This window comes from Dendropsophus ebraccatus, chromosome 1 (assembly GCF_027789765.1).
Source record: "Dendropsophus ebraccatus isolate aDenEbr1 chromosome 1, aDenEbr1.pat, whole genome shotgun sequence".
NCBI classification, from domain to species: domain Eukaryota; kingdom Metazoa; phylum Chordata; class Amphibia; order Anura; family Hylidae; genus Dendropsophus; species Dendropsophus ebraccatus.
In genome coordinates, this window is record NC_091454.1 from 151,267,956 (window position 1) to 151,294,313 (window position 26,358).

The 26,358-nt window shown below is 44.7% G+C and overlaps 1 protein-coding gene across 1 annotated transcript; it reads left to right on the forward strand.

Annotated features, from left to right (window-relative positions):
• Positions 1–1,425: 1,425 nt before the first annotated feature.
• LOC138778900 (beta-1,3-galactosyl-O-glycosyl-glycoprotein beta-1,6-N-acetylglucosaminyltransferase 3-like) lies at positions 1,426–25,899 on the forward strand. Its single transcript, XM_069956541.1, has 2 exons — positions 1,426–1,484; positions 24,606–25,899. Exons 1-2 carry the CDS (start codon positions 1,453–1,455, stop codon positions 25,897–25,899), a joined length of 1,326 nt encoding a protein of 441 aa, XP_069812642.1. The 5' UTR covers positions 1,426–1,452.
• The last annotated feature ends 459 nt before the right edge of the window (positions 25,900–26,358 follow it).

A 26,358-nucleotide genomic window follows, 5' to 3' on the forward strand; every position in this document is an offset into this window, starting at 1 on the left:
TATTACAGAATGCAGGTAGGTATGGTTCTACATTTTACTGAATAATAAAAGTTTTTAGGGAAATACCCCTTTTAAGTGGTGTAGTTTCTGTAATGGGGTTCTTTTATGGGTGTTATATTTTTATTCTCCTGATCTGCAACTGTCATCCAACGCATATCTCCTTATTTAGGCTTCAAATAAGTATGGCACTCCATCTCTTTGGAGGCCTGCCTTGTACCCACATGTCATTTTATGCCGACATATGGGGTACTTCTGTACTCTGGAAAAATTGCACTTTTTTTTCTCCTCTTTTAACCCCCAGTGAAAATAAAAAGTTCAAGCCTAGACCACCCTTTTAGTCTAAAAAAAATTGATTTTTAATTTTCACAGCACTTTGCTCCATCTATGTGCCTGTCACCAGTGGGATCTATATGCTCACTAGACCCCTTGTGACATTCCTAGAGGGGTGTAGTTTCCATAATCGGGTTACTTGTGGGGGGTTTCCACTGTCTTGGCAGTATGGGGGCTTTGTAAATGCGACATGACCATTGTTCTCCATTCCAGCTCAATCCAGCTTCGAAGTGACAAATGGCACTCCTTCCCATGGGAGGGTTGCCCTGCGCTAGCATGGCACTTTATACCCACATGCAGGAAATTTTCAAACTCGGGGAGCAGAAAATTTCAAAGCTCGAAAAATGCTATTTTTTCACAATTTTTCATGTTATTTTATTTGTTTTTTCATAAAGATACGCTATAATTATCGACTCAAATTTACCAGTAATATAAAGTAGAATTTGTCTGAAGAAAACAGTCTCAGAATCACAATGATATGTAACAGCATCCCTAAATTATTAATGAATAAAGTGACATATGTCATATTTATAAAATTTGCCTTGGTCCTTTTAGGTTCTGTCCTTAAAGGGTTAACATGCTCATTATTTACCACCAGTTTTTTCGTAAATCAAACTTTCTTTCACTTGTTTAATTTGTTAAATTTTTACTCAAAATTATGGCCGAGCTTTGGTATTATTTTACTGTCTTTGAACATAGCCTCAATGCTGTGTTTAAACATTTAGATACATTCAGGCTTAGACTGGGCCACCAGGGCCCCTAAAAAGGAGGCTCCCTGTTTAGCAGTTCCAGACCGGACATAAATTACTCCAGCACTGCTGCACACAAGCTGCTGTACACTCCTGTTACCTGGTTATTCATCACCTCTTTAATGTAACCTGGGATTTAATTTTATTGTATACAGGCAGGGAGTGACCAGAGTGACAGACAGTATCATGTAGGGTATAGAAGCAGAACAGACCCTCTCCTCATCCCCGGGCCCCTCCCCAACCTCCCTTCCCACCTCCACCTTCTCCTAGCCTTCCTCTGTCTTCTCTATGTACTGCTGACAGTTGGGACATAGGAGGAAGGGAGATGGAGGGGCCGATGCCTGTACAGACTTTGAGCAGCTCCTGGAGCTGTATGTGGATCCCTCAGGTCCTTTCTTGTACAAGGTAAATCTGTGCGTTTAGTGTACATATAGTATGTATGTGCAGCTGTACCTGTACATAAAAACACCCGCAGGAGATGAGTTTTCCTTTTTTGTGTGTGTGTTATATGAGTGGTGTGTGCACTTTTGGCTTGCACTCCACTCATCTCCTGTCGGTGTTTTAAACAGAATTTAGTTGGATCCTTCATGCCCAGTTTTCTAGGCTTAATATTAGTCTTAATGTTAGAAACTATCTCCCTGAGGTCATCTTAACATGATGAGATGGTACTCTCTATTTGATCAAATGTTTTTTTTTTTTTTGGTATTTTTATTGCCACAACAGCGTTGAAACTTGCATAGTGTAAACAGTATTATTGGAGGGCTGGCTGTTTTTTGTTTTCTATTGTGTTATATTGAAGTGACATGACAGAAGGTATTTTTAATAACAGACATACTTTAAAGTCTTTGGCCTCTTACACACATGTGATTAGTGCTTTCAATTGTGGACAGTTTATGCACATAACCATAGATGCCATGACCTGGAGCCTGGGCCACCAATTAGGACTTCCATTATACAGCCCGGATTGCTGTAACAGCTTGTGATTGTTGGCAGTATGCAAAGTGTCATCTGTGAGCTGCTCTCAATCAAGAGACACACAGATGTGTGCAAGAGGCCGTATTGTCATTCTAAAAACTTTTGACATGTCATAAGTTGTGATCAGTTGAAGTCTCTTGAGTGCTGAGGGCTCCACTGATGGCTAGATCATCAGACAATCCTATCATATTGTAAGTGATGGGCTCTATACACTATAACAGGGGTACTCAACAACTTTTGGTGAAGGTCCACTTACCGGGGTCTATAGTCAGGTGAAGGTCCAAGCTGAACATCAGTAGGAAACGTGTTTTGTTACTTTTCACAAACGTTCAACTATTTACATACAGAATTGCTGCTTATTAGTGGGAAAACTGGCATTTTTTTCTCTCTCACCAGCCCTTTGATATAAGGTACAAAGGGGGTGACTGCCCTGGTAGTATATAGCCCCCCCTGTTGCTCCCCCAGTAGTGTATAGCCTCCTGTTGCTCCTCCAGTATTATATAGCCCCCCTGTGCGCTCTCCCCCAGTAGTGTATAGCCCCCTGTTGCTCCCCCAGTAGTATATAGCCCCCCTGTGCACTCTCCCCCTGTAGTATATAGCCCCCTGTGAGCTCCCCCCAGTAGTATATAGCCCCCTGTGCTCTCCCCCTGTAATATATAGCCCCCTGTGAGCTCCCTCCAGTAGTATATAGCCCCCTGTGCTCTCCCCCTGTAGTATATAGCCCCTCTGTGCTCTCCCCCTGTAGTATATAGCCCCCCTGTGCGCTCTCCTCCCAGAAAAAACAAACAAACAAACAAACCACAACTCACCTAGCACCTCGCTCCCCCGCTGCGCCTGTCTTCTCTTCTCCTGTCATTCCGGCCCCCAGCTGATACGCGCTCTGTAGGGATGTCCCGGGGATTCCCCAGCAGAGCGCGCACCAGTGACCTCAGTGTACGCCGCCGGCCGGCACTTCCGGTAGAGCAGGCCGACGGCGTACACTGAGGTCTTTGGTGCGCGCTCTGCTGGGGAATCCCCGGGACGTCCCCAGAGAGCGCGTATCAGCCGGGGGCCGGACCGACACTGCCCCCAGCCCCACAGGTGTACTGACATCTAAGGACAGTACGCCTATGGGACAGGAGTCATTGCGGTGGGGAGTAGGACCTCCTAACCGCCCTGGATCCGGTCTGTCCCGGACCGAATCCGGGGCGGTTAGGAGGTCTGACCAGGGGTCCGGACAGCTGGCCTCCAGCTGGGGTCCGCCAGTTGAGGGCCCCTGCACTATAATGAAACACTTCTCCTGCAATGAGCACCGAGGCGGTCATTTGCAACAGACTAAGTGATTATTTAGCCTTTGTTGGCATGTATGTGTGGTACACCCCCGGTGTGGGAGGTCGCAGCCATTCACTTGCCACATGTTAAAGTGTGATACCAGTTCTACGGTGGTTGGCCGAGATACGGCCGGGCCCAGTGATGTTATGTCATGACGCCAGTGTCGGTTGGGCACACGGGTATGGTGGCACACCTGCTTTTAGTTTAAAGGGACGGTTGTACCTTGTTCCCCTGTGGATAGTGACCTGCCAGGCTGTTGCGGAGTCCCTAGGGGTGTAAGACACGCTTGAGAAAGGCTGAGAACCAGCCGAAACATTGCGGAAGTAGGATGTGAATAAAAGCATCACGTTTTTTTCACTTTGAAGTGCTGTCTCCTGCTGATTTCTGAGGATTTGTATCTGGACGGAGGGGTCCTGTCTGGTGAGACGAGCACTATGTATCTACCCTCTCTATTTTTGACTTTGGCCTGTGCTGTTCCCTTGCACTGTTGTCGGAATGAAATAGTGACCCACCTGGACTATTGGCACTGCCACGCACAGAAAGGGGAGATGACCCAAGGAGTATGTGTGTACTGTGTTCGTGCCTGAAGAGGAATCACAGAGTCTCTTTATCATAAATAAAATCTGTTTACTCCAAGAATACTATATGCAGCAGGTCATACAGCTTTGAATTGACATAAGATAGTTTAGGATCCAGATCTGTAGTGAGAGTATAGAGAGTGGTACAGTCGTGCTGAGTTGGTTGTGTGCTGAGAGGTACATAGAAGAATCAGAAAAGTAGAGAGGAAGCTCTCGTGAGAGTCCCAACCAAAGTAGTACTGTGCTCTACTGGGATGTCGGAGGTAGAAATAGAAGAACACTTAAGAAGAGAGAGAGAGAGAGAATACTTGTGCCCGTGTTTTGACTCTTTTGGTCTTCACACCACCTATTGCCCTGCCAGTGCTGGGGGACCCGTCCTAGTGGGTGACACAAGCCCCAGACCTTGTTTTCTGCGATGAGCGGAATGCAACAGACAGTTCCCTGTCTGCACCCGCGCTGCGAGATAGATTTCATAGGCTTCTAGCAACTTTGCTCTATCTGGATAAGTTCCTAGGCTTGCTTTATGGATACTGTCCTGCACTGTGTCTCTCCTTGTCCACGGCATGGGTTGAGATAATCTCTGACTTGTCCTCTCCAGTTAAGGGTTCAACACTGCATAGTGTTGCGTGGAGTTACTTGAGAAGAATCTGTGGGTTGCATCCTATCTTCACAGAGTCTAGCGACCAAAGACCTTTACACTTCCTCTACCCATGTAACTTCCTATCTACAGCAACTATAAGGTGTGCTGTGAATGGGTGAAGAGTGCATAGGTAAGAAGTAAAGAGAGAAATGATAGGATAGAAGAAGAAAGCACTCTCATTGGTCTACAGATCCATGTCACATACAAATAAACAATAACCCTTTCAATACTACAGCTGTGCAACAACTAAGTACATATACTTACAATAGCGACATCTTGTGGCGAAACTTTAACAGTACTACATCACCACTTATATCCAAAAAGTACAGGCTTTTACAAAGGGTGTAACTATTAGCAACACCCGTGGTGGTACACCACAAATGCAATAAGGGTTGCACTTACCAAAGATGTCCTTACAAACTTATTTCTTCATATCTGCCAGGAATGTGCAGAAGCCTGGTGTGAACTGGGCCTGGTCTTTTGGTTTTGTTTTTTTATTAATTGTATTTTTATTAGAATTTTTGTATTGTAAACATATACATTTACTGGAGCAATTTCAAAGAGATAAATCTGGTCTTTTGGTTTTGTGTGACAGATCCAATTGCTTTTCAGCTTCCAGCAATACAAAAGTTACACTGTACTCTGCTAGCCTTTATTGCCGCACTTGAGCTAGTCTGTTTAATTGACGTTTTTCTCTGCCTGTCTGCAACCTGGAGTATCAGAGCGCCGGTCCAATGGGGATCCGGACCGGGCTCTGGATCCTCATAAAAAAAGCTGAGCCAGTCTAACAGCACTGGCTATTAAGGTTCATACCCTGATCTCAGCTCCCCCTGTCTACTCATGCAATCCCCATTCCTAATCCCTCTGCTTGTTTGACCTGTTGTCTGACCTCTGACTATCTCTGACCTCTGACTAGCTCCAAGCGCCTATTGAAGGAGTCACTCAAGCGCACAGGTAATCTTCATGAGACGGAACAAGCTGCTGTTACCTTTTTCTCTGGTGTTTGAGGATAGATACATTTCTGGGTATGCCCAGGTTGACTCTGGGTCTTCTGCAATTTAATAGCAAAAGCAATTTAATTTAAAAACCCAGTGTTTTGGTCTGGTTTAAAGGTATGGCCCGCTGCTGCTCAGGTCTCCAGTAAATGTCACTGGAGCGGACTGTGCCCCTTTTTCCCAAGCCTTGTGCCCCCGCCTTGAAGTAAAGGTGGAGTCTGTTCATGTTGAGACCCTTGATTTTCTTTTTATGCATAATTTGTCCTCTGATGTGATTCTGGGGATGCCCTGGCTGAAAGCTCATAACTAGAGATGAGTGAACCTCGAGCATGCTCGAGTGCATCCGAACCCGAACGATCGGCATTTGATTAGCGGTGGCTGCTGAAGTTGGATAAAGCCCTAAGGCTATGTGGAAAACATGGATATAGTCATTGGCTGTATCCATGTTTTCCAGACAACCTTAGAGCTTTTTCCAAGTTCAGCAGCCCCAGCTAATCAAATGCCAAACGTTCGGGTTCGGATGGACTCGAACCCGAACCCAGTTCGCTCATCTCTACACATAACCCTTCGTTCGATTGGTCCAGCAGAAAACTAGTTCAGTTGAGGCCTAAGTGTCGTCCTCATTGTATTGCTGTGTCACTTGCGGAATGTTTCCCTGGGGAGGGGGAGATTCCAGAATTCTTGAGTGATTATGCTGATGTATTTGATGAGAGTTCAGTGGAGGGGTTACCTCCCCATCAACCCTATGATTGTTCCATTCATCTCTTACCTGGTGCCAAATATCCTAAGGGACGCATATTTAACTTAGCCTGCCCAGAAAGGGAGGCCATGTGAGAGCACATAAAGGAGAGTCTACGTAAAGGTCATATTCGCCCCTCCTCCTCTCCTTTTTGTGAGGAAAAAAAGATGGAGGGCTTCGTCTTGTATTGAATAAATTGTCGGGAATTGAATAAAACTACTGTGAAAAACTAACATCCTCTACCCCTTATTCCTGATTTATTTAATCAAATTGTAAGAGCTAAGTGGTTTTCCAAGATTCCAAGAGTGGTTTTCCACTGTCATGGAACTTCTAAGAGCTAATCAGTTGTGTGCCAAGCTGTTTAAATGCCGATTTGGAATTCAGGAGGTATCATTCTTGGGGTATAAACTAACATCAAAGTCGTTTAGTATGGATCCTTTTAAGGTCCAAGCCAATGAGAACTGGGAGCAACCCAATAACCTCAAGGCTCTGCAGAGGTTCTTAGGTTTCGTCAATTACTATCGGAAATTTATAAAGGGCTTCTCGCTCATAGCTAAACCCCTTACCGATTTAACCAAAAAGGGGCGGATCTGGTTAATTGGTCCCCTGACGCTAACTTGGCATTTGACAGGCTCAAGCAGTGTTTTTCAGAGGCTCCGATGCTGATTCAGCCAGACTTTGAGCATCCTTTTATAGTGGAAGTGGACGCATCCGAGGTGGGAGTAGGAACTGTGCTATCTCAGGGGTCCGCAGCTCTTGTCAACTTCAAACCCATTGCATTCTTCTTGAGGAAGTTCTCAAAGGCAGAGTGTAACTATGACATAGGTAATAGAGAGTTGTTGGCTATAAAAATGGCCTTCGATGAATGAAGACACTTCCTCGAGGGAGCAAAACATAAGGTAGTGGTCCTCACTGATCACAAAAATCTCATGTATTTGGACCAAGCCAAATGTCTCACACCACGCCAGGCCAGATGGGCCTTGATCTTTACTAGGTTTGATTTTGAGATAACCTACCGGCCTGGTTCCAAGAATGTCAAGGCTGACACTCTGTCCCGCAGCTTTGACATTGAGACCACGCCTAGGATCCAACCTGATACCATCTTGTCCCCTGGTGTGGTAGTGGCTAATCTGCAGCCAGATCTGGTGACTCAAATCACTGAGTCTAAGTCCCTGACACCCCGGAACACTACAGAGTCGCTACTGTTTGTGCCCCCTAACCTTCGTCTCCGAGTCTTGGAGGAGATTCACGGCTTTGTGTTAGCTGGGCACGCAGGGGTGGCTGGAACCAAATACTTTCTCTCGCGCCACTACTGGTGGCCTTCCTGGGCCCGAGATATGAAGACCTTCGTTGATGCCTGTGAGACCTGTGCTAGGTTCAAGGTCCCTCGGAGGCCACCTGAAAGGTTATTACATCCTCTACCTGTGCCTATGAGACCATGGGCACATATATTTATGGATTTCATTACTGACTTGCCCCTGTCCAAGGGAAAAACTGTCATTTGGGTAGCTGTGGATAGATTTTCCAAGATGTGCCATCTTATCCCTTTGTGCAAACTTCCAAATGCTCGTACTCTGGCTACACTATTTATTAATCACATTTTGCGTTTGCATGGCATTCTTGAAAATATCGTGTCCGACCAGGGTGTTCAGTTTGTGGCGAAGTTTTGGAGAGAATTCTGTGGGCAGTTAGATATCTCCTTGTCCTTCTCGTCTGCCTTCCACACGCAGACGAATGGGCAGACGGAGAGGATCAACCAGTCTCTAGAACAATTTCTGAGGTGTTTTGTGGCTGATGCCCAAGACAAATGGAGGGACTTTGTATCTCTTGCTGAGTTCGCATTAAACAGCCATGAGCAGTGCTCACTTAAGATGTCACCATTGATTTGTAATTATGGTTTTAACCCTAGGTATTCCTCTACTCACGCCGCCGAATCAGTTACCCCTCAGCTGAAGCCATATTCTCGAAAGTGTGCACAGTTTGGACCCAAGCTCATCAGAGCTTGGTCAAAGCCCAAGAACTATTCCAAAAGCATGCTCATAAAAGACGCATACCTGCCAATCAGTACTCATTAGGTGAAAAGGTTTGGCTCTCTACAAAGAACCTGAAGTTGAGGATGCAGTCTGGTAAACTGGCACCCAAGTATATTGGCCCATATAGTATTGTTGAGATAATAAACCTGGTTACTTATAGATTAAAATTGCCTGCTTCATTCTGTATCCATAATGTTTTCCACAAAGCACTCCTAAAAAAAATACATTACCCCACCGCTCCTGAGCTAGTCTGTTTGATTGACATTTTTCTCTGCCTGTCTGCAACCTGGAGGATCAGAGCACCGGTCCAATGCGGATTGGGCTCTTGATCCTCATAAAAGAAAGCTGAACTAGTCTCACAGCACTGGCTATTAAGGTTCATGCCCTGATCCCAGCTCCCCCTGTCTACTCCTGTGATCCCTATTCCTAATCCCTCTGCTTTTTTGACCTGTTATCTGACCTTCCGCCTAACCTCTGACTATCCGATTGTTATCTGACTTTGTACCGCATTGCCCGTTTGGTTTGGACTTTGGCTTGTCAACTTCCCTTTATGTTTGTTCGTCTGTCTTGTTTCATGTAACAAGGGACCGCTTTCATGGTTGTCCGCGGCTACCTAGGGCCGTTTAAGGCAAGTAGGTAGGGATAGAGGGTGGGCTCAGCATCAGGGCTCACTGTCGTGTCTTGTCCCTACCTCCCCTGTCCTAACAATTTTAAAAAGTAAAAAAAATGGACACCTCCTTGTTTGTCTAGCATCTCCTGTGTCCACAGTGTGCACTATGTCCATATTTTTACTTTTTGATATGAAAAAAAATAAGTTTGTAAAGACCTCTTTGGTGAGTGCAACCCATATTCCTTCTATTGCATACATGTTTATTTTGAACTTTATATTGGGTTAGCACCACCTGTGATCTCCACTCAGCAGCAACCTGCCACTGATTACCGCCTATGAAGGATATCTTTAGTGCCGCTACTACTTTCTGTGATTGGAATCAGCCATTGTTGGCACTGAGACCCTGACTGAGTAAACCTTTTAACCAGGGTCGGGAAAAGGAGTTTTGGTGCCCTAGGCAGAGAAGGCAAGTGGCACCCCCCCTCCCCCAGTGTATAGGCCCCCACATACAGTATAGCCTCGTGGCTGCCCCCACATAGTGTATAGTCTCCACACCTCCCCATATAATGTAGCCCCCACATAGTGTATACCCCCCATATACAGTATAGCCTCCTGGAAGCCCCCACCTAGCATATAGCAGGGGTCCTCAAATTTTTTACACAGGAAGCCAGTTCACTGTCGATCAGAGTGGTGGAGCACCGGATTATGTACTGCTGCTACATCTGTTCTGCGGGGAGTTGTTGCCGCTGGAGGATGATACTGTCTCTGCCCATGAGGAGGAGGTGGAGTGGAGGATCATACTGCTCATCTGTCTCTGTTCCGGGGGAGGAGCATTGGGGGGGCTAAGAATGGTGGATTTTAGTTCTACCACAGCCAAAAAGGATCATGCTGGGAGTTGTAGTTGTGCCACTGCCACACAGGATCATGCTGGGAGTTGTAGTTCTACCACAGCCACACAGGATCATGCTGGGAGTTGTAGTTCTGCCACTGCCACACAGGATCATGCTGAGAGTTGTAGTTCTACCACAGCCACACAGGATCATGCTGGGAGTTGTAGTTCTACCACAGTGACACAGGATCATACTGGGTGTTGTAGTTCTACCACAGCAACATAGGAGCATGCTTAGAGTCGTTGTTCTACCACAGCCACACAGATGCATTCGGGGAGTTTTTGTTCTACCAAAACCACAAAGGAGCATGAGGGGAGCTGTAGTTCTACCACAGCCACACAGGATCATACTGAGAGCTGTAGTATTACCACAGCCACACAGGAGCATGCTGGGAGTTGAAATTCTACCAAAACCATACAGGATCATGATGGGAGTTTTAGTTCTACAACTGCAATTCAGGGGCATGCTGTGAGCTGTAGTTCTACCACAGCCACACAGGTGCATGCTGGGAGTTGTAGTTCTACCACAGCCACACAGGAGCATGCTGGGAGTTGAAATTCTACCAAAGCCATACAGGATCATGATGGGAGTTTTAGTTCTACAACAGCAATTCAGGGGCATGCTGTGAGCTGTAGTTCTACCACAGCCACACAGGTGCATGTTGGGAGTTGTAGTTCCACCTCAGCCACACAGGAGAATGCTGGAAGCTGTACTATTACCACAGTCACACAGGAGCATGCTGGAAGCTGTAGTATTACCACAGCCCCACAGGAGCATGCTGGGAGCTGTAGTTCTACCTCTGCCACTCAGGAGCATGCTGGGAGCTGCAGTTCTACCACAGCCACACAGGAGGATGCAGGGAGTTGTTGTTCTACCTCAGCCACACATGAATACTAACACACACACTCCATTAGCACGCACATTCCACTAACACAGACACTCCATTAGCACACACACACATGTATACATACATATACTCACCTATGTAGCAGTGGAGGATGACACAGTCTCTCAGCAGAGGATCAGGCTCCTCAGCCTTCTCTGTCGGGAGGGGGGGCGGGGTTGTCTCTGCACTTCTCCCATCTTCTGATTGGCTCAGGACATCATGTGACATTGTTCAGAAGCTTTTCTTCAGCTCCGGAGCCAAGCAGAAGAGGGGAGGAGAGGAGGGGAGGTCCTGCCGCTGCGGGGCTGGAGCTTTTAGCAGCTGTGGGGCAGAGCGGGGAAGGGATGCTGCCACGGGTGAGGTTGCGTCCCCTGTAATTCAGCAGGAGATGGCGACCTAAGCCATCGCCCATCCTGGTCTACCCTTTGTCCCGCCCCTGCTTTCAACATGTCTGTGCGATATGTCAATTTATTCTCTTTTATAATGATATTGACATTTTATTGACGACTCATATGCCTATCAAGGCGAACATTAGCCTATTGTGGTTGTGCAAAAGTATAAAGTACAGGCACAACACCACAGCAAGCCTGAAAAGGTGTACTGTACTGCAGCTCATCAGAGGACCACCAGCCAGAGGTGTTTAGCAGCAGATGTACAATAGGAACGAGACCAGACCGAACTGGCAAAAGAAATCTCTGTTTGGTACAAGTACAGGAAGCATCTATGTGTGCACTATGGACTCCAGCATGACTGTGGCGCTTCGGCCCCAGTTTCTCTTGCTTGAGAAAGTCCTCCTTAGATATTGGGGTCTAATAAGTATTTTATTAGCTATTGTTATATCTGTCGTGTCCTAGTGTGATCTGTAACCGTAGTCATGTTGGAGTCTAGAGTGCATGCATAGATTCTACTGTGCTTGTACCAGAGGTTTCTTTTGCTGGTTCCGTCCATTACAGCTCTGTAACGGCTGGAAAACAGTGGATCTGCCTAATGGAGTGGAGTCTACGAGTCTTCACCAGTGCCCCCTGCAATGCAGGATGGGTTTGCTGCGACAAGCGATCCCCAAGTCGCTACCCCTGGCGCGACTTGCTTGTGTCGGTGATGAGGTGAGGTACAGAGACATGAGGCTAGAATATGGTCAAGGACAGGCAGACAGCTCAGGGTAGGTGGCAGACAGGGATGGAGTCAAGGACATGAGCAAGGAGGTCTGGTACACTGAAACAAATTAGGAACTTGGAAAGCTTTCTCTGATGGGCAATGAGCACCATAGATCTGGCAGCATTGAAACAGGAATGTTTGTTGTACAGCAAATTTGTTGTACCAAGTACCTAGGAATAAATCTCTTTTGGATTGACTAATGGTCGAAGTTCTTGGATTCTTTTCATTATACCAATCCAGAAAATATAGAGGACTACTGCTCTAAGGTACTCAGGTACACGTGTATTTAACACCGGTTTATTCTCACTATTTTTTATAGTACCATAGCATTAAACAGGAATGGGCAGACTTTTTCAGAAGGGAATGAGTTAACCAATAATGATGCCACTGGTCCTTTAAGACACAGCTGAGCCGGTGGGCGCCAGCTCATGGGAGAAGAGACGGGGCGGCGTGCAGACCAGGTATGAGGAACAGGGGAGGAACTAGGGGCCAGAGCACATGAGGGATCAGACCACACATGCGGCCGTCACAGTCTCCAGGACTAATAGATACCACAGGTCTTCTCTTTCAATCTGCCTTGGATTTCATGACTGACAAGCCTTCTCCCAGATGGCCAAGAAGTTTCGGACCAAGTAATCAACAGCAGGAACATATAAAGAAGAAGAGGGCAGAGGCAGTGGAGCGAGAATGTCATCTGTAGACAATGAACAAAAGAGATTCTCCTATGGAGCTTGAATCAAGATGGTTACACAAGAACTAGACCAATTGTCCTGACGAGCTGACACAAAGGGGGAGATTTATGAAAGGGTGTAAATATACACCTGGTGTAAACTGCCCTCAGCAACCAATGACAGCTCCTCTTTTATTCTACCAGAGCTGAAAGCTGAGCTGTGATTGGTTGTTGTGTGCAGTGTACATCAGGTGTATATTTACACCCTTCATAAATCTCCCCCAAAATGTCTTAGATGGCAACCCAGGATTTGACCCTCTCAACCTGCACGTTAGACTGGGGATGATAAGCAGAGGAGAAGTCCAATTTCACTTGAGGGCAGTGGCAGAGGGCACGCCAGAACTTAGAGACGATTTGAGTTCCTTGCCAGTTGGGGAGGTGAGGGAAGCCCAGGGAGAAGAATGAAATGAGACATCTTTGAGAACCGGTCAGTGATCACCCAAATAACTGAATTGCCCGCTGATAAGGAAAAATCTGTAATGAAGTCCATAGGAATATGCAGCCAAGGAGTATCTGAAACTAGCAAAGGTTGAAGTAGATCTATGGAACTTTGCCTTGAAGGTTTATTGTGATCACATGAGGGACATGAGGACATGAAATCTTTAACGTCCTTAAACAGGGTTGGCCACAAGAAGTAATGGGAGATTAGGCAAGTGGACTTGCACACGCCAGGATGCCCTACCAACAGCTATGTCCCCATTTAAGGATCCGCCTCCTGAGAGCTGGTCTTATATAGGTCTTCCCAGGAGGTAAGAGTCGAAGGTCCACGGAAGCCATGGAGATCAACAGTTCTGGAGGCACACTGTGATGGGGGGCTGTTTCCTGCTCAAGAACATCCGAGGCACAGGATAAGGTGTCAGCCTTGATGTTTTTCTCTGGAGGATGAAAATGAACAAAGAAATTAAAACAAGAAAATAGGGACCATTGGGCTTGCCTAGGATTGAGACGCTGGGCCATCTCGAGGTACAAGAGATTTTTGTGATCTGTAAAGATGTTGACAGGATGCCTAGCACCCTCCAGAAGATGGCGCCACTTTTCAAGTGCTAGTTTGATTGCCGATCTCCGATAGTGTAATTCCTTTCAGCAGGAGAAAAGAAACTGCAGGTTTGGATCTTACCCCTAGCATCCATTTGTGTGAGGACTGCTCCTATGACCACTTGAAGACACATCCACCTCTAAGGAGAGGGGTCCAGCAGGATCCAGGCGTGACAGAATGGGAGCTGAAGCAAAGGCTGATTTTAAATAATGGAAATCCTCTTCTGGCCATGCTCTGGGATTGCCATTCTTTTGGGTGAGCACTACAATGGGTGCTACTACATGGAGTAGTGCGGCATGAATTGCCGGTAATAGTTGGCAAAGCCTAGGAAACGCTGGACAGTTTGAAGTCCCATGGGACCAGGCCACTGATGAACAGCTGAAAGCTTTTCTGGGTCCATTTGGAGGCCTTTGTCGGAGAAAATATCTGTTAGGACCAGTGACATCAAACACACAGAGACAGTGAGCCCTAAGCTCAGCCCCGCCCACTGTCCCTACCTACTTGCCACTATCCGCCCTAAGATGGCGGCGAGCAACTGGGCGGCGGTCCCTGCACTGGCTAGGTGGAACAGAAATACAAGACAGACAGACAAACACAATGAAGAATAGTAAACAGTCCGGGTCACAACAATCGGGCAGCAAAAGTACAAAAAAAGAATCCAATAAGAGTAGTCAAAGTACAAGCAATATGGTCAGGGGCAGGCGGCAAGCAAGGGAGGTCAAGGATATAAGGCAAAGATCAGAGAATGCAGAAAAACAGAAGACACAAGCGGGCAGAGACAAAGTCATTAAACAGCAATGAAAACACAGACTGGGTTTAGTTATATAGGAGGCCAGGGTTCTGGTCCAGAAAGTAATTGGACCATCCCCCTGATCTCCAAGCACAGACACCTGAGAACAAAACAGACCCACTAGCAGGAATACCTGTCAGTCACAGCAGAACCAAAACACCAATTAACCATAACATGGCCAGACAGAATTCAGCAGGTGAAGTCGGGTGTGTCTCCCAAAGTGAGCAAATAAACCAGTGTTCACACACTGCAAAACAAAACACAGAAACAGAATGCAAGAAAATCAGCGACTTCTTGGCCACACAGCACGAGCAGAGGGACGCATAACGCTCCGCAAAGATATCATCCTGACAATTTTGTCCAGGAATTGAAGACTGGACTGATGAAACAGACATTTCTCCAGTTTGGTGTACAGGTGATTCTCCCTAAGACGCTTGAGGACCAAAGGTACATAGTTAATATGAGAGTCCAAGTTGGGGGAGAAGATGAGGATGTCATCCAGATATACAACCATGCAAGAATAGGTCACAAAATATCTTGTTCACAAAGTCTTAGAAGAAAGCCTGTGTATTGAAGGCCATCTTCCATTCTTTACCTTATTGGATGCAAATTAAACTGTAGGCACCCCACAGGTTGAGCTTGGAGAAAATACAAGCTTCTTGGAGGCAATCAAATAGTGCAGAGATCAGCAGCAGGGGGATTCTGTTCTTCAGGGTAATCTAATTGAGACCCCTATAGTCTATACAAGGTCTCAAAGAGCTGTCCTTTTTCTGAACAAAAAAGAAGCCCGCTCCTGCGGAAGACATAGATTTCTGAATAAAGCCTTGTTGCAGGTTTCCTTATTATACTCCAACATGGCCTTTGTCTCATGAACTGAGAGGGGATATACACTACCCCGTGGAGGAGTCTACCCGGTAGCAGATATATGGGGCAATCATAAGATCGATGAGGTAGAAGGGTCTCAGCTTGTTTCTCTGAGAAGACAGTGAAGTCCTGGTAGGACGCAGGTAAACATGGCAGAGGCTTGAAGGAACACAGGAATTAGGAACCTGTGCACAATGTTGAGCAGGCAGGACCTCAGTGTAACACCTTGCCCGTGTTCTAATCCAACAGAGGCGTTTGGCGTCATGGAAGCCCCAAGGGAAATGCTAAAGTGGAATGAGGAAGCACAAAAAAGTTAATTTCTTCCTTGTGTAGCACCCCTACTTGGAGAGACACAGGAGTCATCTAGAACCAGATGGTCTCTCTAAATGACTCTCCCATAACCAAAAGAATGCTCAAGGCCTTGGCAAGAGGAACTACCGAAAGATGCCATTTTTGCACCAGATTAGCATTAAGAAAATTGCCTGCGGAACGAGAGTCCAGGAAAGCTGTGGTCTGATAGTGCTGACCAGAAGGAACTGTGACCAGAACTGGTAGAGACAGGCATGGAGAGAAAGCATATACACCTATGAAGGCCTCTCCTATATAGCCTAGGTGCGAGCATTTCCCGAGCGCTGAGGACGCTGGGGACAGTTCGGTTGAAAATGGTCAGGACTGGCACAATGACGGCACAAAATTCTGTTCCAGATAAAGAGTTCTCTCTTTAAGAGTCAGACAAACTCTGTCCACTTTACCACTGAAAAAAAACTAAATTGAGTAGTGTAGCAGAAATTTTATTCAAATAATATTAAAATACAAAAAGACAAGAAAAAATGAATCAATACTATAAAAACAGGGTGGCAATCCTGGAGAGATATCACATATTACATAATTGTGCAGCAGCAATTCATACTAAAGAACACTGGGACCGGGTATAAAGTGCTAAGTGCAAAGCTGTCACATGGGGAACCAACCGCTATGCCTACTGTAGGGACCCTTCCCACCCCATATATGAACCACCCGTATTACCAGTAGATCACAAAATCAACTCGCTCTCCAGGACGCCACAACCCAGACGCGCATTTTGTGTCCTTCGTCCGGGGGTGACGAAGGACACGATGACCCTCGGACGAAGGATCCACCCCCCCCCCCGCAATGCGATTGTGGAGGGGAGATCCCTTCTACTGAGACCAGAGTAATAGAGCACTGATCAGATGCTTAAAAATCATTAGTTAGAACACCTATATTACATAGAAACACCTGTATTACACAGAGTCACTACAAACAGTGAACTTTTTCTGGTGTTTATTTTGGTTAATGTAGATGATTATGGGTTACAGCCAAGGAAAACCCAAAATTAGGTTACTGCTAAAGAAGCTGGCTGTTCACAGAGTGCTTGAAGTCTAGTGTGAAGCTTTCACAATCAGTGATGGTTTGGGGAGCCATGTCATCTGCTGCACACAGCAGTCTACCAGGAAATATTAGAGCACTTCATGTTTCCCTCTGCCCACACACTCTCTGGAGATGGAATTTTCATTTTCCAGCAGGACTTGGCATCTGTTCACACTGCAACAGTATCACTGTGCTTGATTGGTCAGCAACCCCCCCTGACCTTAACCCCATAGAGAATTTATGGACTGTTGTCAAGAGGAAGATAAGAGACACCTAAACCCAACAATGCAGACAATCTGAAGGCTGCTATCAAAGTAACCTGGGCTTCCATAACACTTCTACAGTGCCACCGGCTGATCTCCTCCATGCCATTGATGCAATCTTTCATGCAAAAAAAGCTCAGACCAAGTATTGACTGCATTTACTATACATACTTTTAGATTTTATTACTCAAGATAGCACAGAATTACACATACAAATGGATTCATAAGGAGATGCAAGGACAAAAATAGAATCAGTCCACAGAAACAGCTCATTCCAGCAAAACTCCAATGTACAAAACATTATAATAATTTGAGACTATTGTCTCTATTATTAACTTGTGTCCCATAGAGATCAGCACATGAGGGAAGAAAGCGAAAAAAAAAAAGGAAAATAAAAAAGGGAAATAAAAAGGGGGGGGGGAGGACAAATGGACAAGGGAAATAGACGAAACCAAGGGTAAGGGGAATAAGGAAGGGGGATGCTTCACTTATGATACTCCTCAGCCATACCTAGAAAAAAGTGAATTATAGAACCTAGGATTCGTGTTGAGAAAGCCAGATGGCTAGGTCTCCAGAGCCACTAAAAATGTCCCAAGAAAACTTAAAAAATAAAAAGTTTTAGTAAACATAGGGGGAGATTTATCAGACTGGTGTAAAGTAGAACTGGCTCAGTTGCCCCTAGCAACCAATCAGATTCCACTTTTCGTTCCTCACAGATCCTTTGGAAAATGAAAGGTGTTTTAAACAATGGTGTGATATCGGGTACACCAGCCCCACAATGGTTTTATCCTTACGCTTAAATACAATTAACTCCAAGAAGGATACGTGTAAAAAATATATATATTTTATTTCTAATCATTAAGATATATAACATAACATGAAAAAGATACAAATATTTACAAAAGTCTCCAAAAATAGGTCCGTAGTCAGTGGGAGGTTGGTAGGGCTGTCATGTCCTTGCTGGAGGGAATTCTGTATATGTCCACAGATAACAATGCCACGTCCAGTCTCATTCACAGACAGTGCCGACAATATCTCCTGACCAATTAATTGAACCAATAGTAGAGGTGATCAAGCTACCACCGGACAGTTACCAAACCATGATCATCTAGTTTAGAACTGTCCCAAGGTGAACAGACCGGCCAACATGCCCAACGCGTTTCAGTATCAAATGTCAGATACGTCATCAGGGGCTAAACGGTCAAAGCGTCATATACGTCATAGATTTGACAAGATAAATAGGACATCACATTAACACATGATTCATGGCTAGTTATGTATGCCAGTAATTTATATGTGTGTGATGCTAATATTGGAGCGCTGCTGTGTCCTGTACTCACTGTACCAACGTCCAGGTAACCAACAGATATTTATCCCACCGTACGTGACTGATTGCGGGTACTGCATAATGTAAAAAAGTTGTGTCAGTATGACCAGTGTAATATGTACTGATATGTATTGATTTTTATCATATAGTACTTACTCTGTCATGCTCAAGAGTCAACCTGGGTACAGACTCACATCTAGGACCAGTAAACCTGTAAGTGGATACGTATACATTGGTATTACCGTAATAATGTGTGCAGTGCAGTATAATGCCTGCCACTTGCGGCCGTCATAACAATAGGATTTTAGTGCTACTTACAGCCAGCGCTTCCTAAGGAGACATGCTCCCGTCCTCCTGTTTCTGCGGAGTCTCGGGAATGCCCGCGGCGGCTAGAAGAAATAGCCGCCGCATTGACAGTTGCGCGTCTGACGTCACAGCATTCGAAGTAGCGCGCCAGAACTAGGTCACTCCCCCCTGCACGCCCGGTGGGAGTGAACGGTCCCAGTAGATAAACAAAGGATCCGACGTTCTGACAGTGTTGCGCTCTCCAAGGTGCTGCACAAGTGTGCGATGACAATTATGTCGCCGCGTGAATAACCGGGTAATGTGATTAAGAATACTGGGTAATTCTGGAACCGCCTCTAGACATTATCAGTGACAGTTATTTTACAGATATGCCGATAACCAACTATATATACATGAGGATAATGCATATCTAGCGTGTTAGTGTATAATAAAGCAGAATGTGTGTGTATGGAAAATAACCGTGGTAAGTTATATATACACTCGTAAGTATGTAGTATCTACAGTGTAGCATTGATGACATGATATGGTTAGGATCCTGGAAAGCATAGGTGACATGATAAGGTTAGGAACTAGGATAAACGGTAGGGGATGGGCCTATGATACCCTAGTATGCCCTATCCTATATCCCTATGCCTATGTGGGGTGGCCGTCCTAAAAAGGACGGTCCCACTCTGCAACCTAGGGCTATCAGGTCCCTAGGTGTCCCTGTTAACTTAACCGGTTCACTAACTGTTAGTAGGTCCACTAGGACCTTCCCTAGCTAACTCGTTGAGCCAGCATTCTAAACAGTAAAGGTAAAGGGTGACAATGGTGCCTATTCCAGAAGGGAGGGGGGAGGGGTATTCTTAGAGCATCTGCATCTGTTAATCATGAATTGTACGTACTCATATGTAACAGGCAAAGTTTAGAGACTCGTTAAGGCCTCCCGGTGCAGTGGTTTGTAAGGTGTAAATCCATCTGGTCTCTTTCTGGAGCAATATTCTATCAATGTCACCCCCCCGGGGGGAAGGCTTGAGGCTCTCTATTGCAGTAAATTTAATAACGTCAGGGTTTCCCCCATGATGTTCATGTACATGTGTTGCCAGAGGTGTGTCTCTTTTGTTTCTAACATCTCCCCTATGCTCAAGTATGCGTTTGCGCCACTCCCTAATCGTTTTACCCACGTATTGTTTAGAGCATTCACAAGTAGCCAGGTATATTACCGCTTTAGTGCTACAATTAATGAATGATCTAATCTCGTAGGTTTGCATGGTCTGTGAGCATGTGAACGATTTGGCTTTCTGTACTAATGCACATGCCCTACAGTGTCCGCAGCAGTAAGAGCCAGTGGCCTGCTGTGTATGAAGCCAAGTTTTTTGCACCGCAGCCGGTGGCAGGTGACTCTGCGTCACTCTATCCTTTATACTCCTCCCCTTTCTGTAAGTGATCAGAGGGTGCTCACTGACCACATCCCTGAGGTCTGGGTCCAGTCTAAGGATATTCCAGTGTTTCTTCAGAATATCCCTGACCTGCCCGGCCTCGGTGTCAAAAGTCCCTATGATGCGCATAAATCCCTCAGTGTCCTCTCTCTGTCTGGGATTAAGTAGGTCATCCCTCTGTCTTGTTTTAGCTGAGTTGTATGATTCCCTCAATGTATAATCTGGGTAACCCCTCTCTCTAAACCTATTTCTCAGATCCCTAGCCTGTTTGTCAAAGTCTTCATCGTTGGAGCAGTTCCTCCTGATCCGGAGGTACTGCCCCTTAGGTATGCCCCTCTTTAGCGGAAGAGGGTGACAACTTTCCCACCTCAAGAGACTATTAGTGGCAGTTTTCTTCCTGTAGATCGTTGTCTCTAGATATCCCCTTAACGTCTTTGTTATCTTGACATCAAGAAATGTCAATGTCATGTCGTCTATCTCATGTGTGAATGCGAGCCCTATCTCATTGTCATTGAGCAGTTCCAGGAAGCGAGTGAAGTCAGATCTAGTACCTTCCCATAAGATGAATATATCATCTATGAATTGTGACCATGCCATCACCCTGTCGCTAAAGATTTCCCTCTCGTTGGTGAAAACTATGGTGGCCTCCCACCAGCCCAGGAGCAAATTTGCATATGTGGGGGCACAAGGGCTCCCCATCGCTGTGCCCCTGAGCTGGTGGTAATACACCCCATCAAATAGGAAGGAATTTCTTGTGAGTATGTACTCAAGTAGACTCAATACAAATTCATTATGTGATTGCATTTGTGTGCCCCTGGTGGATAGAAAATAACCCACAGCCCTGAGACCAAAGCTGTGGGGAATGGAGGAGTATAGCGCCTCCACATCTATACTACCTAATAGTGTATCGGGTTCAACAATCAAGTGTTCTATATTTTTAAGCAAATCCATCGTATCCCTTGTATACGATGGAAGGGCTAGAACAAATTCCCTAAGCACTTTGTCCACATACACACCCAGGTTATGTGTGATGCTGCCGATGCCGGACACAATCGGTCTCCCCTTCAGGGGTGTCGTGCCCTTATGAATTTTCGGCAGTGCATAGAAGGTAGGGGTGATGGGTGCTCTAGGGAGGAGAAAGTTGTACTCATGTCCATCTATTAGGTCCAATCCCTTAGCTTTCTGTAGGATCTCTTTGAGTTCTTTCATGTATCCAGATGTTGGGTTCCCTGAAAGGACCTCATATGTATCACGGTCCCTCAACAATCTTTGGCACATCTCAACATAGTCCTTTCGGTTTAGGAGTACTGTGTTCCCCCCCTTGTCTGCTGATTTAATCACAAGTTGAGGGTGATTTTGTAGATCTTTTAAAGCTTGGCGTTCACTGTTGCTCAGGTTATGAAAACTATGTGTCGGTGTGAGGTGTCGGAGGTCCTTAGTAACCAAGTCCAAAAAGATCTCAATACTTTAGGTCATTAGGTCTTAGGTTACTGTCCAAGAGTCCTGTCAGCTCCCTTACTACTGGTAAGTCCTCAACAGAGATCCCCAGTTCCTGACAGTCTCTTCTATCCTTCTGTTTAAATACCTTGTGCCACTTAAGTTTTCTAGTGAATAGGTTCACATCTTTAGTCCATATAAACGGGTCATAATCAGTCGTAGGGACAAATGTTAGACCATAAGACAATACTTTGATTTGTTCCTCAGTCAGGGGTACAGTAGACAAATTAAGGACCTGTGTTTGTTCTATTGTCATGTGCGCTTGGGCCCTCGTGGGGGCTGCTGGCGAGAAGGAGGTCCATAATTGCCCTTCCCTTTTTTCTTTCCTAAAAAAGGCTGTGCAGAGGAGGGAGTATGTGATGAAGATGCCGTGAAAATGAAAGGTGGAATAGGATTAATTGCTAGGGGCAACTGAGCCAATTATACCTTACACCATGAAGGAGTTGTAGTGGATTTCCACTTGCGAGAAATAGCCTGCTGAGCTTCTTCAACAAAGTTTTGTAGCAGTCCATTTTTAAATTGTTGCAAATGACCCCCCTTGGAACGACAGGAGCGCTAAATCGATCAATGGCTAAGTAGACGTAGACTATATCAAATAGGGCAAAAATCAACTTCCAAACCTTACTAATCCCCTGGCAGGTCTACCAAATGTGTTCCAAGCTCCCTCTCTCCATGCCACACTTCCAACAACTAGGGTCAACAGTAGGGAACATTTTTTGCAATCGCTCCGGATAATAATACCAATGTGAACAAATTTTATTATTATTTTATTATTATTTTGTTATTATTATTATTATTATTATTATTATTATTATTATTATTATTCTCTTGAGCACAGCTAGAAAGAGAAGTCTTATGAACAAGCTGGAATACAATACCTCATTCTTCCTGAGTCAGGGTCCTTCCTAAAACTAGTTCCCACTTGGCAACAAACGTAGGTACATATTCCTTATCTCCGAAATTTAGAAATAAGTTACATATTAGAGAAATAGTATGTCCAGGTGGCTCAGTGGCAACGCAGCGCAATTGCTCGAAATCAGTAAGGGTATTTATAGAGCCCCAACTGTCCTTCCGAGTGAGAAAAAGGCTATGCAGTTCCTCATAAAGCAGCTATTCAGAGGACTGAACGATTACTATATATACTTTTCATTTGGCCAACATTTCTGTTTTAATTTTTTTTTTTTACAGTTGGTCTTATATAATATTCAAATTTTATGAACTAATGAATTTTGGGTTTTCTTTGGCTGTAAGCTATAATCATCAACATTAAAAATAAACACTAGAAAAAGTTCAATCTGTTTATAATGACTTTATATAAGAAAGGGTTTTACTTTAATTGAATTATTTAAAAAAAAAATGATGGTATTCTAATTTATTTAGATGCAATTGTGCAGGCAGCCACTTGTACCAGTAGCATTTTCATACAACACCCCATTTTCTTAGATATACAAGATATTTTTATGCACATAGTTAGAGATAAGCGAGTACTAAAATGCTTGGGTGCTCGATACTCGATTCCCGACGCTCGGGTGCTCGGGTGCTCGTTTCGAGTAACGAACCCCATTGAAGTCTACAGGAAACTCGAGCATTTTTGCAGGGGACCAAAGTTCTGTACAGGAAAGGTTGCGTGAAAACCTGGAAGCCTCAGAAAATGATGGGAACAACACGTAAATGGACAGGAAACAGCAGGGGCAGCATGCATGGACGCCTCTGGGGCTGGCTAATTGCAACATTATGCCAAATTATGGGCTTCCAACTCTCTCTCCCATGTTCCTGTACCTCCTCCCTCGCTCCAACTTTTGTTCACTGTTGGGCCAGTAATCTCCTGAGTTGATTGATGTCTATCAGAGATCAAAGTACAGCCTTGGACACACTGATGCAGTAGTTGTACTATGCTGATCCCTGTCTCTCTCACCACCTGCACAGGACACAGCAGAGTGAGGATAGGTATAGCTGAACTACAGATCCCAGCCAGCCAAGAGAAAGTCAGCAACAGGACAAATTGACTACTGACAACAGATTTGGGGGTAGTCGTATAGAGTATGTGTGTAACTGGTGCTTTTTTTTTTAAGGCACCACGTGCACAGGACACTGCACAGTGAGGATAGGTATAGCGGGACTACAGATCCCAGCCAGCCAAGGTAATGTCAGCAACAGGACAATTTGACTACTGACAGCTGCACTACAAGTCTAAGTCAGCAGCCAAGAGGAACAAAAAAAAATGTTTTGAAAATTTTAAGCCCTTAGAAGGACTGTTGGGTTCTTTGTGTAGGATTCCTGCCTAACCGCACACTAATTCCATGCCTAGAACTCTCCCTGACTGACAGCAGCTCTCTCTCTCTATGCTCATCCAGCCTGCGTCTGATGCAAGCATCGCGGGACCTGATTCTTATATGCCCAGGTCATCTGATCTGGCCAGCCAATCGCTGCTATCAACATGTAGGGTTCCCATGGCATACTATGAGCTCCCAAAGACTCTCCTGCATGATTATTGGCTGAAAAAAAAGCCTCCAAACATGCAGGAAGAGGAAGATGCCATTGTCTTGAGTATCGTGTGATGCTCGTCCGAGTAACGAGCAACATCGAGTACCCTAATACTCGAACGAGTACAAAGCTGGGACTAGCATTTTTGCTCACCTCTACACATAGTAAATGTTACACAATTTAATTTTAAACTTGACCATAGTCTTATATGACATTTAATGTAGCTTCCTTATTGAAGAAAGCCAGTGTATTTTATGTCAGGATAAGAAGGGAAAACTAACAAAACAGAATCTGCCAGATGCCATAGAACATCTGTTGTTGTTACACAATGGATTAAATAATGTTTATGACCATTATTTTTCACCCGTTGTTTAACAACAATGGCCTTTCTTTGCAATCTTTAGTACATTATGGGAACATAGAGGTAACAATCAGTCTGCTTATCCATTGGCCACATTATTAATCTTTCCAGTTACAACATATCTGACAAGCCTCCTGTCTCTCAAACCACGCTAACGACATGTAAACAATAGGATAAGAAAGTTAGTTTGAGAAACAGATATTATGCTTTTGTTGCCTAAAATTATTAACATTCCTTTAAATTCCACAGGAGGCTACTGAGACAGAACTCAAAGCAACTTCTCGTTTTTGGAAGCACTTTATTCTTTCTTCTTACAATTGTGATGATGTATAATTCCATGGACTGTAACCTGGACTACAACAATTCGAATGGTAAATTAAAGAGTGAATATTGCAGGAATCTTTACTACAAGGATTTAAACCTTTTAGCCTCTGAGAGAATCGACTGTTCCGGAGTCATCAGTGGTGACCTCGATGAGGTAAGGAAAGCTCTGATGGACAACTTAATTGTGGCAAATAGAAGAACAATCGCCACGGAGGCAGACTATTTGGATATAACTAAAGACTGTACTCATTTTAAAAAAATGAGAAAATATGTCCCATTTAGTTTCAGTGAAAAGGAAAGAAATTATCCTATTGCCTATTCTATGGTAATTCATGATGACATAGAGATGTTTGAAAGACTGCTACGATCAATTTACATGCCTCAGAATGTTTATTGCATACACGTGGACCTGAAATCTCCAGAAACTTTTTTTGCGGCAGTGAAAGCCATAAGTTCATGTTTTCCCAATGTATTTGTGTCATCTAAACGGGAATCTGTAGTCTATGCCTCGTGGTCTCGTGTCCAGGCTGATCTCTATTGCATGGAGGACTTGTTGAATAGCACTGTTGACTGGAAGTATCTTTTAAACACCTGTGGAACAGATTTCCCTTTAAAGACAAATGCAGAAATTGTTCAAGCATTAAAGCTCTTAAATGGCAAAAACAACATGGAGTCTGAGATACCACCTCCACATAAGAAGATACGTTGGGAGTATCATCATGAATTTAAAGATAATGATGTGCAGATCGGCATGCTAAAAAACCCGCCACCTTTAAATATTCCAATTTTTAGTGGCAATGCTTATGTGGTGCTCACCAGAGACTTTGTGAAATCCTTGTTTGACAAACCTATAGCAAAAGAATTTTTAGAATGGGCTAATGATACATATAGCCCAGATGAGTATGTTTGGGCGACACTGCAAAGGGTTCCCGAAATGCCCGGATCTGTACCCAGTCACATCAAATATGATACATCAGACTTGAATGCATTGGCCAGACTAGTTAAATGGGGAGATCATGAAGGGAATATGGAACAAGGGGCCCCTTATTCTATGTGCACTGGAAGGCACAGAAGAGATGTATGTATATACGGAGCTGGGGATTTGCACTGGTTGGTCCAGCAACACCATTTCTTTGCTAATAAATTTAATCCAACAGTTGATGATAATGCTATTCAGTGTTTGGAGGAATATCTAAGAAACAGGTTGTTCTATGGATAAAGTGTGTCATTCACACTAAAGTAATTTATTACATGAAACCTTATGTATTATTGCACATTAAACTGATTTTTATGTACAGCTGATATTATTTGGTACACATAATGAAAACATCTAAGGCTGTGTGTCCACAAGGTCTTTTTAAGCAAAATAATGGCCGTTGTTTTTTAAATAAGGGCTATGTTTTCACTTAAAAAGACATTGGGGGACATGTATGAAAAGGTGTAAATGCAAATCGTCGTAAAAATTTGCGCCACCTTTGCCAGTGGGGAAGAGAGGGGGCGTGAGGCTATGGGGTGCCAAACACCTTTCAGAGTACTTCTCTACTCTTTCGTCAGTGGCTAATAGTTTGGCACCCCATAAACTTGAGCAAAGACCCCCTAAAATTCAGCATTAATCACTGCAAGACAGTGGGGCCCCGCTGTCACTCACCGATGCTGAGGCTGCTGACGTCAGAGACTT